Source organism: Vigna unguiculata, chromosome 2, assembly GCF_037176805.1.
Source record: "Vigna unguiculata cultivar grain cowpea cultivar isolate G323 ecotype 2 chromosome 2, ASM3717680v1, whole genome shotgun sequence".
NCBI classification, from domain to species: Eukaryota; Viridiplantae; Streptophyta; class Magnoliopsida; order Fabales; family Fabaceae; genus Vigna; species Vigna unguiculata.
The window spans coordinates 26,513,152-26,530,348 of record NC_140793.1 but is presented as its reverse complement, the minus strand read 5'-3'; the positions used below and the strand labels follow the sequence as shown (position 1 = coordinate 26,530,348).

The 17,197-nt window shown below is 35.1% G+C and overlaps 3 protein-coding genes across 5 annotated transcripts; 1 reads left to right on the top strand and 2 right to left on the bottom strand.

Annotated features, from left to right (window-relative positions):
- Positions 1-57: 57 nt before the first annotated feature.
- Positions 58-6,069, bottom strand: LOC114174576 (type 2 DNA topoisomerase 6 subunit B-like). Of its 2 annotated transcripts, XM_085669936.1 has the most exons (13): positions 5,957-6,069; positions 5,693-5,798; positions 5,362-5,442; positions 5,257-5,283; positions 4,738-4,843; positions 4,576-4,651; positions 3,260-3,280; positions 2,808-3,004; positions 2,096-2,240; positions 1,799-1,991; positions 1,266-1,396; positions 708-1,008; positions 58-386 (listed from the first exon to the last, which is right to left on the bottom strand). In XM_085669936.1, the coding sequence occupies exons 1-12, from the start codon at positions 5,990-5,992 to the stop codon at positions 718-720; spliced, it is 1,410 nt and encodes a 469-aa protein (XP_085526062.1). In that variant the 5' UTR covers positions 5,993-6,069; the 3' UTR covers positions 58-386; positions 708-717. The 2 variants fall into 2 exon arrangements, with proteins under 2 accessions (XP_085526062.1, XP_085526061.1); XM_085669935.1 differs by lacking the exon at positions 58-386 and having other exon boundaries at positions 479-1,008.
- A 2,260-nt stretch (positions 6,070-8,329) lies between these two features.
- LOC114173030 (uncharacterized) lies at positions 8,330-9,217 on the top strand. Its single transcript, XM_028057224.2, has one exon. It carries the CDS (start codon positions 8,616-8,618, stop codon positions 9,063-9,065), a length of 450 nt encoding a protein of 149 aa, XP_027913025.2. The 5' UTR covers positions 8,330-8,615; the 3' UTR covers positions 9,066-9,217.
- A 1,167-nt stretch (positions 9,218-10,384) lies between these two features.
- On the bottom strand, positions 10,385-15,802 carry LOC114173221 (proline-rich receptor-like protein kinase PERK12). 2 transcript variants are annotated; one of them, XM_028057486.2, is made up of 7 exons: positions 14,169-15,800; positions 13,429-13,833; positions 13,234-13,320; positions 12,402-12,549; positions 11,790-11,937; positions 11,494-11,655; positions 10,385-11,343 (listed from the first exon to the last, which is right to left on the bottom strand). In XM_028057486.2, the coding sequence occupies exons 1-7, from the start codon at positions 15,238-15,240 to the stop codon at positions 11,044-11,046; spliced, it is 2,322 nt and encodes a 773-aa protein (XP_027913287.2). In that variant the 5' UTR covers positions 15,241-15,800; the 3' UTR covers positions 10,385-11,043. The 2 variants fall into 2 exon arrangements, with proteins under 2 accessions (XP_027913287.2, XP_085525692.1); XM_085669566.1 differs by lacking the exon at positions 12,402-12,549 and having other exon boundaries at positions 11,790-11,950; positions 14,169-15,802.
- Positions 15,803-17,197: the final 1,395 nt, after the last annotated feature.

Sequence of the window (17,197 nt, the reverse complement as noted above, 5' to 3'; positions counted from 1 at the left end):
GTTTACATTTTCTTTGTGAAACTTCCCAAGCCATCATTATAAAGTGAAATTAACCACGCATAACTGCACAAATCCAAGTACATTATTTACAATCTAAATTGTTGTATTTCTGTTGTGCCCAAGTCAAATGGTTTTTAAATTAGGGACACCGCATCATGACTCTGGTGTGCGTGGAGTTATACTTCCAATGAGCGAACATGTAAAAAGACACACAAGATGGTAAAAGATATGGTCGGACATTTAGAACGACTAGTTCCTAGATTTGCTGGATCGAGATTCCTTGTTGAAGAGGAGGCATTCTCGAAGTCATCAGTCAATGTTTCTATTCCTGAGCCCAGAATTTTCTTCATTCCTGCTCCCTATGTTGCTCGAAAATAATCATAATCCTAATAAAAAACAAACTATTGGCTGCTGAAAATTTGGCATATTGATCCATCAATGTTTTATTTTCTTTTTTTCCCACTTGTTTTATGATCGTTGCGCTTTGTTATAGGCACCACAATGCTTTCCTTAAATTTGTAAAATTTATAAAGATGTATAAAGGTTGAAAGATGGTTTACGTGATCAAATTTATACACAAAAAAATCTAGTTTGAAGCTTCATTGAAATCAGACATCACATTGTTACAAATTATATACGTATATTATGAATATGCCATTATATCAGCTACTACCATTTTGAAAGATGGACTAGGGATGCAGGAATACCTTGCAACAGTTAAAAGTCCAAGGGGCTGAAATCGTTTTCTTGAAATTCAGATTCCTGGACAGGGTTTTCTAATTCTTCGAAAAGGTAAGGTGCGACTTGTTGAGAATTGTAGGGTTTCTTGTCGTTCATCTCTATAACTGAAACAATCCTTTCTTCAATACTGCTTTCCACAGTGTCAGTTCCAACTTCTTGGGACTGTAATCCAAGAAGAGAAAAGCATTCTCCCTGGAAATCCAAGTCACTGGAAGACAATATCAGCCCAGCAATTGTTTTTGCGAGATCAGGGGCATAACCTCGAATCTGAAAGTGAAAGAACCGAATTATAAAATGTTACGCCACAAAGTTGGCCAAACAATTTTGAATATAAGGCCAGAAGAGATAATCTAGAAATTTACACTAAACATTCAGCTTATTGAATGGGAAATCAAGGTGTTGAATTAAGAATTAGGATATTAATGCAAAATCTCAGTTGGAGGGAAAACTTTCAACAGTAAAAGTACCGAGCCACACAGATCACAAATGTGTTATAAAGAGCAGAATGATAGAGAAGAATTCACCTGAAGGGCACGGGAACTTAGAAAAGCCTGGGAATGATTCGCCTTCAAGTCATCTAGTGAAAGTTTAACTGCTCTCTTAACAAGGTTTCTGTGAAGTGGAGACAATTTCCTTGGAGCTGGTATCATGGTCTTACCAATGTGTCAAGGAAGCATATAAATTACATAAAAGTTAAGAAATTTAGAAGATTTACATTATTTATTACACACAAAGAAAATGTTCATAAAGATATAAGGGAAATGTGTATGCTCTAGAAGTATATTAAATGTAATTTTAACACTCAATTGTAGACTTGTAACTTGTTTGTACGATGTTGGCTATCTAGTAAAGGCAAACTGCTCATGATACTCCAGATCTTGAAAATTTTCTGAATAAGAACTACTGGATCGTCACTTAACCCACAAATAAATAATATAAACAAAATCCAAAGAAACGTCTGAAAGAAGTATAAAATAAATATATAAAAAAAAGCTATGTAAAACACTTTTAACTGTCTCTGATAAAGATAAAAAGGATCTGTCCAATGCTGGATATTGTTTATGATATACGTGGAGCACAATATCAATGTGTGTATCTGTAGGCAAGTTTTCCCATTCTAGTAATGTAACGCCATCTTGCTCTACTGTACCCCTTAAATTTAAGCCATATGTTTTCCAGTCAATGCTTTGCAATGCCTTCATAGATGATCGGGAGATTGTACAAGGTGAGAAGTCCTTGAAATACAAAACCTGACATTAAACATTTTTATCATCCAGATTAAGTAGTGAATAGATAAAATATAAAATATAAAGAGATAGCTAAAGCATAAAATTCAAGAGACTTAATGACGGACCTCTGTTCTATTATCATATTCCCGGAAGCACGTAATGTTCTGCACTGATATATTACTTATTAATATGACTGCCTCCATCACCAGTTCCGTGTTTAAACGATTATCAGTGCAGCAAGCTACCCCAATTCCAACTTTGAGTTGCTCCCTAAATAAAGGTTAAAGAAAAGTAGATAACTTCAAATCTATAATTGCTATGGTTTAAGGATCTAAGGCTTCAAAAAACCATGCAAACCAAGTTCTTGCACGGGCTTCTAGATGTGATATGTTTTTCTACCGCAATCAGTAATAAAATGTAATAGATTTTTGTTTTTTAAATGGCTCCAATTAATAATAAGCTGTTACAGTTCATATGCCCAATTGCTGACAGACATCAATGTTAGGAACCAAAAAATGTCTGGAAACTATCATAGATTTAAGCTGCTGCTACCTAATTGAATATGACAACATACAAAGAACTCAAAACTACTATGCATTTCACTGCCTATGTACAAAAAAGTGGTAAAGAGGGAATTTTAATATGCAAGAGATAATCAACACATCTTATGAACTGTAAGGATGGCACCTAAGCATGATGAAAGAGAATGTTAAGGTAGAAAATATATCCTCCTTAAAGACTTAACTGAAGGAAAGTAATCAGTCTACCATGTTTAGAACAGAAAACATTAGGATTCTAAATGATAAATGGGAAGCTGATTTGAGATTACGAATGTACCAACTTGGGAAGCAAGAGTTACACATGTTACTTAAATTATTTCCATGCTTAACTACATAGTCTTCTATGCCTGACTTAAGAAGTTCTAGATTTGATGCCGACGCTGGTAACTGCTTGCACTCATTCGCAAGAAAAATCTTTTCATATCGTGATTCAGGAACATCGCAATCTTCTGCTACCAATTGAATTGCAATATTCTGGACAAAAATACAAAAGAGAACCATTAAAACTGTGTCAAGTCAAGGGTGCTGAATTAAATTTGTAACGTCGCTTTAAACAATGTCAATGACAAGAAAGTGCCATTTGGCTATCTGATTTGGTGGCATTATTGACTGCTGATAGCATATGAGATAGAAGGAGAATGGTCTCCAGCAACAGTATTGACACGCTTCAAGTCATATGAAAGAAATTAATGTAACTGAGAATTCATCACTTGTGTCAGTTTAACTTACAGGAATCTTTAAAATTTGCATCTGCAAAATGAACAAAGAAATAGGAAGAATATGAAATGTGTGAAACATGAGTATAAATACCGGAGTATTTTGTTGATAAACAAATATTACAACTTCAACAAAATCATTTAAATAATATAGGATTGATTTTGATATACATTGAAGACAAAGCAGCAGCAAACTTGGCACATTCAGGCTTGGTAAAAATACAACATTTCTGCTTGCTAATTTTTTATTTTATTTTTGTTTTTATTTATTTCAAATAAGGTGAAGATTTTTCCTGTTTTTGGTGTAGGGTTGTAGAACTGGAAGCGCTAGCACTATTTTGATTTCTCAATATAACAACTTCTGATAAACAAAAATGCTTTGACACTGTCCCAGTTGAGAAGTGCAAAATGACACAAACATAGCCTTAGGAATTGTCTAGAGTTACCGGTGCTTTCTAATAATTGAAACTTTTGACATACCGCAAACCCTTGGGTTAGACTCTCAAGTGTGTTTAAAATGTCTAAAGCAGTCAAACTCATTTTATCTGACTTAACCTAAGTAGAGAGAGATATTCTACTGACTTAACCAAAGTAGAGAGGGATATTCTAGGTCATAAGAGAATATTATTTTTCCCAGTTTTTGAAATAGAAAAAGAATGGAGAAAATTGGTTGGTATATTCATTGGACGACCTCAATAAGATTACGATTCTATTTGTTCACCGTTTCTGAAATTTTGACAACAAATTTGCTATATATAATTCTTTATTTTGACCTTTTGGATCGTCTATCGAAGGTTTGTAGTCAGAGAAATCAATTTTGTAAGATTGTTATATTTAAGTTTTCTTTTTACTTATTCTCATATTTAAGAACATTATTAATTTGATGTATGGATTTATTGTAGACACTTGTTTGCACTTTTAATCTGACTCTCTTCAATATTTGATCTTGGAGTTTGATTGACTTGCTTAAGCTCATAGTTTTTAGTTCTAAATCTTTCGGGTAAAAAAAGTATTGTTGTCTTATTTTGTGATTATTACTTTCATTTTCTATTGTTATTACTCCTCAGATATTCTTGCAAATTTGAGAAAATTATTTATTATTTTTTATTGTTGTTTTGTTGTTTCTCCATCGGATCCATATTAGTTGAAAGCAGTACATTTGAATTACTTTATTCAATAGCATTTAACTTTATCAGCGTACTTCCAAGCACACCAAAAAATATGGCCTAATACTTTCGATCTTATAAAAAAATCAGCTTAGCAAACATTTCAAGTATCCCGAGTAATTTATTTTTCACAACAACAAAAAAAAGGGACAAATTAGCATACCTTCTGTATAAAGGTATGGATATCAGACAGTATGAGATCACGGCTAACAAAACAAGACAGATAAGCTTCACTACCACTGCAAAGTAATACGATGAAAAAATCATCTAAAAGGAACTAAACCAACAAATTCATCTCAAAATGTAGCTCAGATAGCTCTTTTACCTGAATTTTGCACCATTTTTGGTGTTTGAAGGTAGTCTGGTTATTCTAGAGGAACCCCTTTCTTTCAGGTTTATCTGATAACTATGTATCTCGGTATCCCTGATGCCTACAATTTCCATAGATTACAATAAGAATCGTGATAATATAATGACTAAACTAAACATGGGAATATATCCAATAGTTGACTTCACTTTTGAGCAGTGACGTAGTATAAATACACAAGCACCTGAGAAACATAAAACATTTGACAAATTTCCACACTTAATAGTAATATAAAATGATTTCATATCAAAATTAAAAAGTACCTATACCTATTCAAATAATATGAGGACAACTTAAAACCATTTCCCTTGGACAAAATAGTTGGCATGGCATATTACCTCCCACGTCAAGGCAAGAACAATACAATTGACACAGATACAATAATTGTTATATTTTCTGTATTTTGTGCACGCAGAATATTTATATTTTCTATAAGATCAAAGCACAACCAACATTAGAGGAGAGCATTATACTTACTGGTGGTTTTGAGAGAAAGCATTCCATCTGTTTCACAAAAGGAAAAATAAATAAATAAATAAATAAATATGTTTAACTAAGACGGTAATCCTGAATTGTTGTTACCCCAATTGTCAGCAAAATCCGTGGAAGAAAACCTCAAGTCTTGAAATTCCTCTAAGCAGTTCCCAATGCCAGTATCAGAGACTTCTCACAAGAAATTCAAATATTGTTACAAAAAAAAAAAAGTTCACCACTCTTTAGCCAATAGATTTATTAATTTTTAGCACAATTCTTCTGATAATTATAATCCCTGGAGTGAGCTAATCGACATCGTTTTGGTTAATTTTGTTTTTCCATTAACTAGAAAACTTCCTGGAAACTGAATAAAATCTATCTAATAATAAATTGCCCAATAGAGAAATTGTGTCGAAATACCAGCAAACACTTTTCCTACTTGAAATTCGAAGAGAAGGATGCGAAGATGAAGAGCGAGTGAGAATGACTGCGAGTCTGCAAATCTGCTCCGATAATCGGCACCTCTGATACGCTGAAGATATTAACTATAATCGCAGATTCGCGTTACATACATAACCGAACAAATCACGAAACTCGAATGGCATGTGAACACACTTTACATAAACCGAAACAAAGAGAAAATCATAGAAAAAAAATAAATGAATACAAAAGATGAGAACATTTCGCAGAAGAAGAAACTCACATGTAAGCACAATTCCTGAACCGTAGAAAACTCCATTCAAAATGAAAATCTCTCTGGAATTCGCGCGCGAAACTAAATAACGGTTTCGAAAATAAAAATCATATGTTATTCTGAAGGCGGTGGACCCATGTTAGCCATTAGGCTTTTACTTTCTGAACCCCACAATTTCTTCATGCACCCCTAAAACTTTTGAAATGACATTTTGCTCTTTGGAAATATGACTTCAGAACTACATATTTCAAAAGCTTTTTGGAACAAGTTTTATGAGACTTCTGGAATAATATTTTTTTTAAAAAATTTCAAACAGAATTTTTGAAACAAAATTTTCAGGATATAATTTCCAAAACAGAATTGCAGGAATGTATAAAATGTATTTCAGAATAAATTTTGTAGAATAGAATTTTTGAAAAAAAAAATCTTAAACTCATAATGCTTTCTGAAATAAGTTATTCGAAATGGCCGTACATGAAATATAATCTTGAAAGAGCTTTTCAGAACTTTGAAAAAGAAAATTTCAAAATGAGTTTTTTCTACATTTTTTATCTTCTTCCTCTGCCTTGTTCTCCCTCTTTTCTTCTTTCTTGGCAACATTGGTGACATTGGGGGGTACAGTTAGTAATTGTGGAGGTGCGGGAAGCAATAACTTTCTCATTAACATACGGATGGGCCTCAGTGATCCATTATGAAGTAGCCCATAAATGGAAAAGTTCATTCATAAAAAAGAAGACCGAGATTAATTTTTCCTTTTTTTAAATTTTAAAATTAAAAAAAAAAAAAATGTTTATCACGAATTCTCTGACCGTTAGAGATGAGAAAAAATAGAAGCATTTGGGTCCCCAAAAAAGTGCTTTATGTTTGGACGTTACACTGAAATTTCTGACTTCTTGCACTCTCAAAGACAAGCAAGTATGAATTCCTTTTGCAGACAAATATGCCATTGCTGACAAATGGTGTTGATGGTGATGCTGTTAGTTTTGACTGAATCTCTGAACATGTAATTTTATGTTGGCTTTATCATTTGTCCAGATTAGGAAATTTACAACTTCAACAAATACTCATCACAGGCTAATTAGCATTTTCCTTTTTTTTCATGCAATGGAAATAAAACAAACTTAATGCATAACAAATTGAAATGAGAGTTTTAACAGAATCAAGAGTTTTCTTCACACATAGCTCTTAAAGTTGTATTCTTTTAGTACTCCCCTTGCAAGAACTCACATGGTGCCAACCAGAGGCATCGCTGGAAGAAACAGAACCGAAACTTTGCACGAACAATTATATTCTGCTTCGTGGAAGTGGAATTATTCGCCTTTCTTCAACCCTCTCTTGCTTCCTTAATGCATTTATCTAATCATTTTTCAAAGTGCTTCTTGCTTCATATATACTGTTTTCCCTTTACTGAATGGTGACTTTCTCCATTGAAAAGATGTCACTGTCAGGGTTTCATCACCCATTCATTCATTGCTGCTTCATATTGCTATGGCTAAGAAAGGAATGAAATTCCCATTCAATTGTTTTTACATTACTCTCCTATTCAACAAAAAAACTTCTCTCGTGTGTAAAAAAACAAAAAGTACTTTCAATCCTATCAAGTTCTAAGTGGAAGATAATGATTTTACTTTTTTTCCTTAACACTCAAGTGTAAAATTTGACTTAAGAAAAGAATCATCTGGGCACTGATTTAACTAACTGAAGTGTATGATAGAATGATAACAAAGTTAGTGTATCTAAAATTAATATCTCTTACCAACTCACAACACTAAGAAGCAGATTCCATATCAAAGGGGAATAAAGGGCATGGATGACCCCATTAAGCTTATAAGATTGTTATTGGAATGGTTAGTGCTTGATACTTTTTCACAGATCCCAATATTAGTAAAACAAATCTGGTCTCTCCCTGTGTCCCCCTTTCACAGTTTTCGGAGAAATTCTTGACCAGATGTTCCTTTATGCATCATGTTTGGAACAACATCATCCTGCTCCTAAACACATTTACTTTGTTTACACCCAAGGTATGTATTTCGTACGTAAAACTGACCGTATAGTACTGTCTACTACAACTGTTTTCTGTGCCCTAAAACTAGTATATTTCGAAGACACAGCAGAAAAACATCATAAAAAAAACAAATTCGCTTTAGATAATGTCTTTCATCATCAAAGTAATGCACACTTAACAACAAAATATCATGATTGATGAGTATTTGGCATGTATTGGCTACATAGAGTCATAGAGTGTGTGATTCAATGATTAAGAGTGGGAGCGCCCCAGTAAACAAAAGCTGCAGTTTCATGGGGCCTTGAGAGTGTAGTGTGTCCTTATGCTGCAAGATCTTGCTTTCTCTCCTTACAAAGCAATCATAGGAGCCAATAAGTTTAAAGAGCACAAAGAATATCTTTAGATGCCCTCTTTATTAAAGAAAGTTCCCCTCTCCACCTTTTTCAAATTAAAAATTCCTACTTAATGCAGAGGCTATTTACATAACCACTTCTCACACCTAATCCTCTTGTGTGCTTGGTTAGTTAACACTACTCTACCTTGGTCTTCACTCAAAGAACAAGAGCTGCAGCTTTAATACCAAATCTAGCTACCCCCCAAAATTCTCACACCCCTCAATCATCAACACAACTATTCTCTTCCTTCTCAATTCTCTCATTGAAGATGTCCTTGCAAGTTCAGCCACAGACACAGCCACTGATGCAGCAGCAACAGCAACCTGTTCAGGTCTACCCTACCAGTGTCACATACCAGTCACCACCCCACCATTCAAACGGATCTTTTGGGTCAGTGTTTGTTGTTTTGGCTATAATAGTAGTCATTTCTGCAGTTGCTTGCTGCCTTGGAAGGCTTTGCAACCGCCGCAGCCACAGCCACAGCCACAGCCACAGCCAGAAACATGCTAAACCTCAAAAGCAGCATCAGCAGCAGCAGAACCACACCAACTTCCGTCAAAAAGAAGTGGACATTGAATTCGGGTTTGACAAGAGAATTGCAGCTTCCAAGCCTAATGGACATGGAGCAGGCAGAGGAATGAAGCCACATCCTCATGGTGACATGAAAAGCTTTGAAATGAAGCTTGGTCACCAAGGAAAAATAAGACCAGGTCCATGAAGGGAATTATCTCAAGTATTATGTAGACAAACCCATCTTCTTGCTGGGAACTGTTTCTTCTCTATACCATTGTGTTTCTATTTATCTTCTATGTTCTTCAGTCTCTTATTAGATCTGCAACTGCAATATGAAATGTATAATTATCTTCTCAACTCTTTTTATGCCCTTGTTTTGATATTGAAAACAAAATCTTGTGTTCTCTCTGCAATATGGATTTGTGTAAGTAAAAAGAGTGTAAAAATAGAAATGACTCAATTTAATGATGGATTGATTGGATAAAAAATAATGATGGTTTTTAATGTTTTCATCCACATGCCTACTTACGAGAGTCAATACACAACTAGAGAAATCTGAGTTGAAGTAACTAATAACCTTCAAACTATTATGATACAGAAGCTTTTCATCTTTGGTTCCTTGAAGGTATCTTAACACTTTCTTTGTAGTTTTCTAGTGTTCCATTCATAGATTGATTTGTTATCTCCTAAACATTTCAACCACAAAAGTAATGTCTGGTCTTCTATAAAACTGATTATTCATAAAGTTTCCTACAAGGAAAACATATGAAATGTTCTTTATTTGTTTTCATTCAAATTCATTGTTAGCACATTGATATAAATTAGACTTATCAATGGACACCACAATTGAACAATCTTTCATCCTAAACCTTTCAAGAACTTTGTTGATGTAATAGGCCTTTCAGGTGGAGAAATTTTCAAGGCTCTACAACATCTGACTCTCTTGAATCTGCCAAACCTAATAAAATTATCAAAGCTTAGTCAGACAAACAGATTTTTACAATTTGAAACACTAAATTTGTTATGATCACCAAAATTTAGATTTTTTTTTTTGAAACAGACAAATAAGTTTTACATTTCTCCTCCGTTTTATTCCCTATTATATATACATGTATATGGAATAAGGTTTGATTTCTCTATCATTGGTCTGAACCTTAAATGAAGTAATCTCTCGTTTTTCTGATTTCTTTACTGTCGAAAGAAAAGTTTTAACATGTTACATTTTACACTAATTTTCTTCTAAAAAGAATGGTTTTCTTCTGTTGAGGTTTTAGGATAAACTAGACTTTTTTTCTAAAAGGGAATGGTTTTCTTGAATTCATATTTTCACAAAGGAAAGAAAACTTTCCTCTTGTTAAACCGACCATAATGTAAATCATTTCCCGACCATTTCAAACATTTGAAACAAAGTCATTACAGACAAAATTCATTTGCTTCTTTACTTAGCTTAGTATCTAATTCCTTGAAGTTCAGCTCATGGATGGCGCAGGAAACAAGTAGTAATCACACTTTACAATGTTTCTACCCCCACATGAAGATTTTCGTTACAAGAAAGAATTACAGGACTTGTATGCATATGAAACAGCTAAAGTCATCGTTCTGTAACATTGAAACATCATTTGCTTTCTACAAATTCACAACTTCGAGAGAAAAAAAAATGGACTACAAGCATGAATGGTAGGTACACCTTGACTTGAACTATCTCTCAGAATTGCTCCATATTCACAACTCACAACAGTTCACTGGTCACTGCCGTAAAACATAAATGCAGTGAGAAACTCATTCTTCCTAATAGATATTAAAAAGTAAACTCCACAAACTTATACTTTACAAGCTTTCAATCTCCCCCGCTATAGGAAAAAAAAGAATGGGAGAAAGAAAACAACAAAACTGACGATGTACAAAAGAAAGAATGTTTTTGGTTGGCACAAGGCAAACGAATACAATCTCTATATTCTTCCCAACTTTCAAGGTGGTAAGGATTGGGAAGTTTGGAAGGTCATGATTCCCATCTTTGTAAGCGAAAAATTTGCCTGGTTCCTCTGGAAGATGATGCCGGCATAACGAAGAGGGATTTAGTGAAATTATTTTTGGTTTCAAGAGAAGAAGTTTGGCAAAATTAGTTTGATTAAAACCAGCAGCCTCTGAACTCCACTATGCCTATGCTCATAGTATGTGGTCCCTTAAGACATGTTCTGGGTATGGCTCCTTTGGTGGTGGAGATCTTTAAATTCTGAATCACTATTTGACGCACTAGGTGACATCCTTGCAGAGTTGTGTTCAACCATTTCTTTTGAAGCAGTTGAACGGAATTCCGAGCTGAGATTATCAAAATCGGAATCATCAAAGCTTCCATTAACCATCTTTCTGAATCTTGCAATGTCTTCATTATACTGACCAGAATGATAAACAGTGCTCTGACCATATTTCACCCCATTTGAAAGATCATATAGTTGATCACCGTTGTCTAAGGATCTTAGCACCTGATAAAAACCAATGGACAATGATTTGAACAAGTTAAGATAGAAATGATACAAAGGCAAATAACTGTGCCAAAATTATTTTGAGAAATAAGTAGATGGAGGTTTTTGATGAACACAAAACAAGTTCAAATTGTCTAGTATTGTTATCACCTGAACCATACGAGGTCGCTTTTGAGCAGAATGGCGAACACATGCTGCTGCTGCCTCAGTCATTTTCAACATTTCTTTTTCAATGTATTGTTGTTGAAGCTTAGGGTCTACTAGTTCACCAAATTCTCCTGTCTCAAGTGTACGAAGGAGAAGTGGACGAGCCTGTGGAGAGAGGAAAACATCATTTGAGGTGAACGTTTTTTAATGCGATTGATCATGTGAAAAAAGATTGATTTAACCAAATTCAAACTTGAGTGTATTTCATTTCATAAACTAAGAATACTGTTAAGACGTACCCACTCAACCAAACTCTCCTCTCCCAAGGGCTGCGTTGGATCAACAGGTTTCCTTCCACTTATAAGCTCAAGGAGGACAACTCCAAAAGAGAAAACATCTGATCTATCCGTTAATTTTCCACTTGTTGCATACTCTGGAGCCATGTACCTGCAAATTGAAGCTAGCATGAGTTAGAGTGTCAGTTCAGCATTTGGCACTATTGAAGGTTTTCTCTGATATTGTTTCCACTATGGATAAAGATATTTTGATCCATATTTTTTGACTCACTTTTAACCCACTACTCCAATCACTTTTCAATTATCTATTTTGATTTTTTTAGTGGTGTGATGTGATGATCTAAAGATGATGGAAATTGTGGGTTAAAACTGAGTAAAAAAAAGTGAATCAAAATATCATTATCCTTCCACTGTATACTCAAACCTCCTAAAAAGGCCAGTTCAAATAGATATGTCTACTTGGCTTTCAAAATAACAGTGATAAACAACGATATTTCTGTGTATTTTCTGAATACAACCAAAGAGGTTGCTTCAACTTTGACAGCAAGTGACAACCTTCATGAATGTCCATATATTAGAATGTACTTCTTTATGTTTTAGACAGAGAAAACCTACCCAAAGGTCCCCATCACCCTAGTTGATACATGAGTATTAGTATCATCTGTTAGCTTTGCAAGTCCAAAGTCTGCAACCTGTGCCTCGTAAGCATTATCCAAAAGAATGTTTGCCGATTTAATATCTCTGTGAATAATCTTTGGGTTGCCTAGGAAAAATAAAATACTTTAGTTTTCTTCAAAACTATACAGATTAGTTGTCACTTAGTGTTAATTGTGCTTGAAGAAACGTACACAAAAATCTAGCACGGTCAATATCCCTCTTATCTTTTGATTAATGAACCCACAAGACTCAAAAAATACAGGAAATTCTTTAAGTTTCGTATGAACTTCATAATGTAGGGTACAGATTTAAAATCAAATCATATTTTAAGATCTCCTGAGCTTTCAGCCAGTTCTCTGCCATAGAAAACTTTTCTCCAATTCTTTTCTACCGTTTAAGTAAATTTCGTCAAACAGAATACACAATGAGAGTAACAATGTAAAAATTAATAAATTGTCAGCCCCAGAGTTTCGTTGAGAAAAGGGTAGAAAAGGAGCTTCTTGGGCCAAAAGAAAATCTTGACTGAATTGACAAGGATAACATGCATATCCAATTTAGTTATGCCCTTTGCACAACTTTTTGAACGCCATGCACATTAGAATCTAAGTTGCATTGGACCCACTTAAAACTGTTCTAGGTTTTTCTGTACACAGTATGCAAAAGTCATTTCCCTATCAATTGTTCAAGTAAAATGGCACCATGTTCTAGAGAAAATGGCTTCCATCAATTGTTTTAATGTATTGCATGTTAGAAAAGATAATCTCATAGCAGAAATGCAAGATAAACTTACATCCATCATGAAGATATGTCAGGCCCCTTGCAGCACCAATTGCTATCTTCATCCTCTTGGACCAATCCAAAACTGGAAATTCAGTTCCTGTGACAAACGACCAATGATGACATGAGAATCACTTCATAAACAAAGAAAAACAAGAAATTCATTTCTTAAAACAAACAAAAAAAACAAAACAGAAACTCACGTTACCCTGCAAGTGCTGATTGAGATTCCCATTAGGAACGAACTCATAGATAAGCGCTCTTTGCTGTTCTGCTATGCAATAACCAATAAGTGAAACCAAATGTCGATGATGGATTCTGCTGATAGTGTCAACCTCAGCCCTGAACTCCCTTTCTCCTTGGCCACTACCAGCCTTCAACGTCTTAAGTGCCCCCACTCTACCATCAGGCATGGAAGCCTTGTAAACATACCCAAATCCCCCCTCCCCTATTATGTTTTCGCGGGAAAACCCGTTAGTGATCTCCGCAATCTTTTCGTAGGTAAAAACTAACTGGCCACCGCTAAACGCAGGATCTGAAGGAGTTCTTATATGCATGCCACCTTGTTGTGCTCCACTCCCAAAACCAGGCTCCTCTACATAGTAAAGCACATCTGCACTTTATCACACCAAAATCATCAGACACGATAACAACAGGTATTTTGGGTTCTTCTCCCTAAGAAAGAAGAAATAAAGAAGAATGGAATGAGTTTCTCCAAGAAAAAGTTAAAATTAGTATATATACATATGCAGTTAAAAAATAAAAATTTGAAACCAAAAGAACTGCTACAAATTGTAAAACATATCAGTTTTGAAGTGGTAATTGTAAAAGACAAGAACTTTTCTTGTTATTAGTTTTGATGTTCATCTTTCGATTTTGGTTGTGCAGAAGGGAACTGGTTAGAACACCAATAACAACGAAGATGATTGCAGAAAATATATGCTTTACCTCCTGATGTACCTGCTCCTCTTAAATTAGATGTTCCAGGGGAGGGCACGACATGGTTGTTCTCTCGCTTATTCCTTAATAAAAAGAAAATAACCAGAACAATAAAGGCGATGACGAAAACCCCGGCTAGAGTAAGACCAACAATTTGTCCTGTAGTATTATTGCCGGAGGGGCTTGGAGTCACCGCCGGCGGCGGCGTAAGGCTGCTCTTCGGGGGAGCAGACAAATGGAAAATCGGAGGTAATGTTGGTAATATTCGCGGTGGTAATTCTGGTGGTGATGGTCGCAGTTGTGAAGGGGGAGCTGACGCTGCAGGTGTCTGCAGATCCGCCCTACCCAAGGTAATACGAAAAGCCGATGAAGGTGGAGTTGCGGTTGGAGTTGGAGGCGAAAGGAACTGTGGAGGAGCAACGTAAGGTTGCGGTGATGAAGGTGAATTTTGTGGGGGTGGAGGTGGCGGTGATTTTGACGGTTGTGGAGGTGGCGGTGATGGTGATGGTGGCGGTGATGGTGACGGTTGGGAACGTGGCGGCGGTGTGGGAGATGGTGGTGGAGCTGAACGTCTTGGTGACGGAGGAGGCGGAGAACGTGTTGGCGGGGGAGAAGATTGATCAGGCGGAGGTGGCGACGGAGAAGGGGTAGGTGGTGGAGAAGTAGAAGAGGTTGGTGGTGGAGAAGTAGACGGGGGTGGAGAAGTAGAAGGGGGTGGAGAAGTAGAAGGGGTTGGTGGTGGAGAAGTAGAAGCGGTTGGTGGTGGAGAAGTAGAAGGAGTTGGTGGTGGCGATGAATCAACCGGAGTTGATGGGGGAGGGGAATTCTCCGGTGCCGGCGGAGGAGAATATTCCGGCGGAGATACGGTAGGTGGAGGAGAAGACATTTCTGGGGGTGGTGGTGGTGGTGATATCGACGGCGATGGTAAAGGCGATGACGGTGAAGACTGTAGCGGCGGCGGTTCCGAGGGTGGCGGAGACTCTGCGTCGTCCGATGACTGCTGCGACGAGGACTGTGACGGAGCTGAAGCCGTAACAGAATCCGACATAGGCGTCCCATTTGAAGAGGATTCGTTAGCCATTTCTGATTCTCTATTAAATCTGAAGTTGATGATACTCAGAAATGGCAAGAAAATTCAAAAAAACAAAAGGTGGGAATGCCGATGGGACCAATGAGATTATAACTCGAAAAAGTTTCAGAGGTTGCATTTGAGACGTTCAAAGCAGAAAGAGCAGCAAAAACAACAACATGGGTTCTTGTTGTTTAGAAAATGGCATTTAATCGAATTGGGGTGATGAAGTCTTCTTCGCCAGCGAATCCTAGAAACTGGGAAACGGAATTGGCCGCACGATAGCCACGACGCGTTCAGAAAGCTCTCTGTGTGGTGCGCTTCTGAAATGGAAGAGAAAAAAAGATGAATTTGGAGAATCGGTGACGACTGCAACATGCAAATGCAAAACATTCATGAGTCATGAACGTGCATTCTTCCTTAGCATTAATTTAGGTAGTTAGTTTCATTTCATGTTTGCAAAGATTCATGTTGGTTTTTTTGTTGTCATGCTTGCCTCCTCCAATCTCGGGTTACCTACTGTTTCACCGGACACTTCAAGGATTTTGGAAACTTGATATTCAGTTATATATTATTTATTTATTATTACCACCTTCAATGTTAGTAGGATAGCATTTTCAAAAATATAGAGAAACGTTTTTATTAATATTTTATCACATACACATAATAACAAAAATAGAATTTTATTACATAATATTCAACAAAATATTTGAAAATTTTCTGTTTAATATTAACTATTATCATATTTAAGTGTATTGTTTAGAGCAATAGGCAGTAAGAAAAACTCATGTCATGAGCATAGAAAATAAATTATGTTATACTTGAGGAGTATGCTTTGTGTTTTCAAAGTACCATCTTCATATGACGATATTAGAATTCAACACTCTTACTCATTTTTTTCCCTATATTGTAACTTGAGAAACCCCATTGCTTACTTAACCTCCCATTTCATTATGGGCTCCTCCTATTGGATTGGGCTTAAACAAGAGGTTATTCTTTCCTACACCCCATAATTATTAACTGCGCTTGTGTAATAATGAAAAAAAAAACTCAAACACCTTCATTGCACCACCGTACTTGTCACCGTTGCTTCCGCCATCACCATCGCTACACAGGAAGAAGAAAAGGAGAAAAGTAAAGGAGGAAAAGAGAAAATGCAGAAAAAATACACATTCCGAAAAACTCTTTCCGTAATATATTTTATGTAGAGGAAAACTCATTTGGAGAGCGTGTTTCGAAAAACCTATTTCGTAATGCATATCATATTTTCTGAAATTTCTATTCTAAAAATTCTGCTATAAAAACTAGCGTAAATACATACCTATCACACATGTATGTTTTTTTCTAATATTTGCAAATTATTTAAATTTTGAAAGTAAATGTATAAATTGAAAAAAATAAAAGATGTGTATATTTATAAATATATAATTATAACTTATAGATATAGTTTGGATAAAATAAATTTTAGTTATCGTAAAATAAAATATTATAAGTAATATTGTGTAAATAAAATTTCTATTATGAACAATTATTTGAATTTGACAAAATAATTATTAAAATAATAAAAGAATAAATAATTATTTTATAATGAATATTTTTTGAATTAAAAAATAATTACTAAAATGATAAAATTCAAAATAATTTTTTTATTATAAATATCTATTTCAATTTAAAAAATAACAATTAACAATGTAAAGTTGAAAAAATAAAAGTGAACATCAAAGAGATGTATTGTCTTTATATATGATTAGAGATATTATTTTGATTAAGAAAATTTATTTAATTATTTTAAAACATATATTCTGGAAGCCACTTTTTTGAGAAGGTAAAGTATCATTTTTAGGAGGGTTTGCTTGTGCACACAGAAATTGTAGAGGTTCAAGAAGTAAAAGTCTTAAAAAAATTTAAAAGTAGTTACTTTGATCCATGACCTATCCACATTTTGATAAGCATATCTTGCAAATATAGG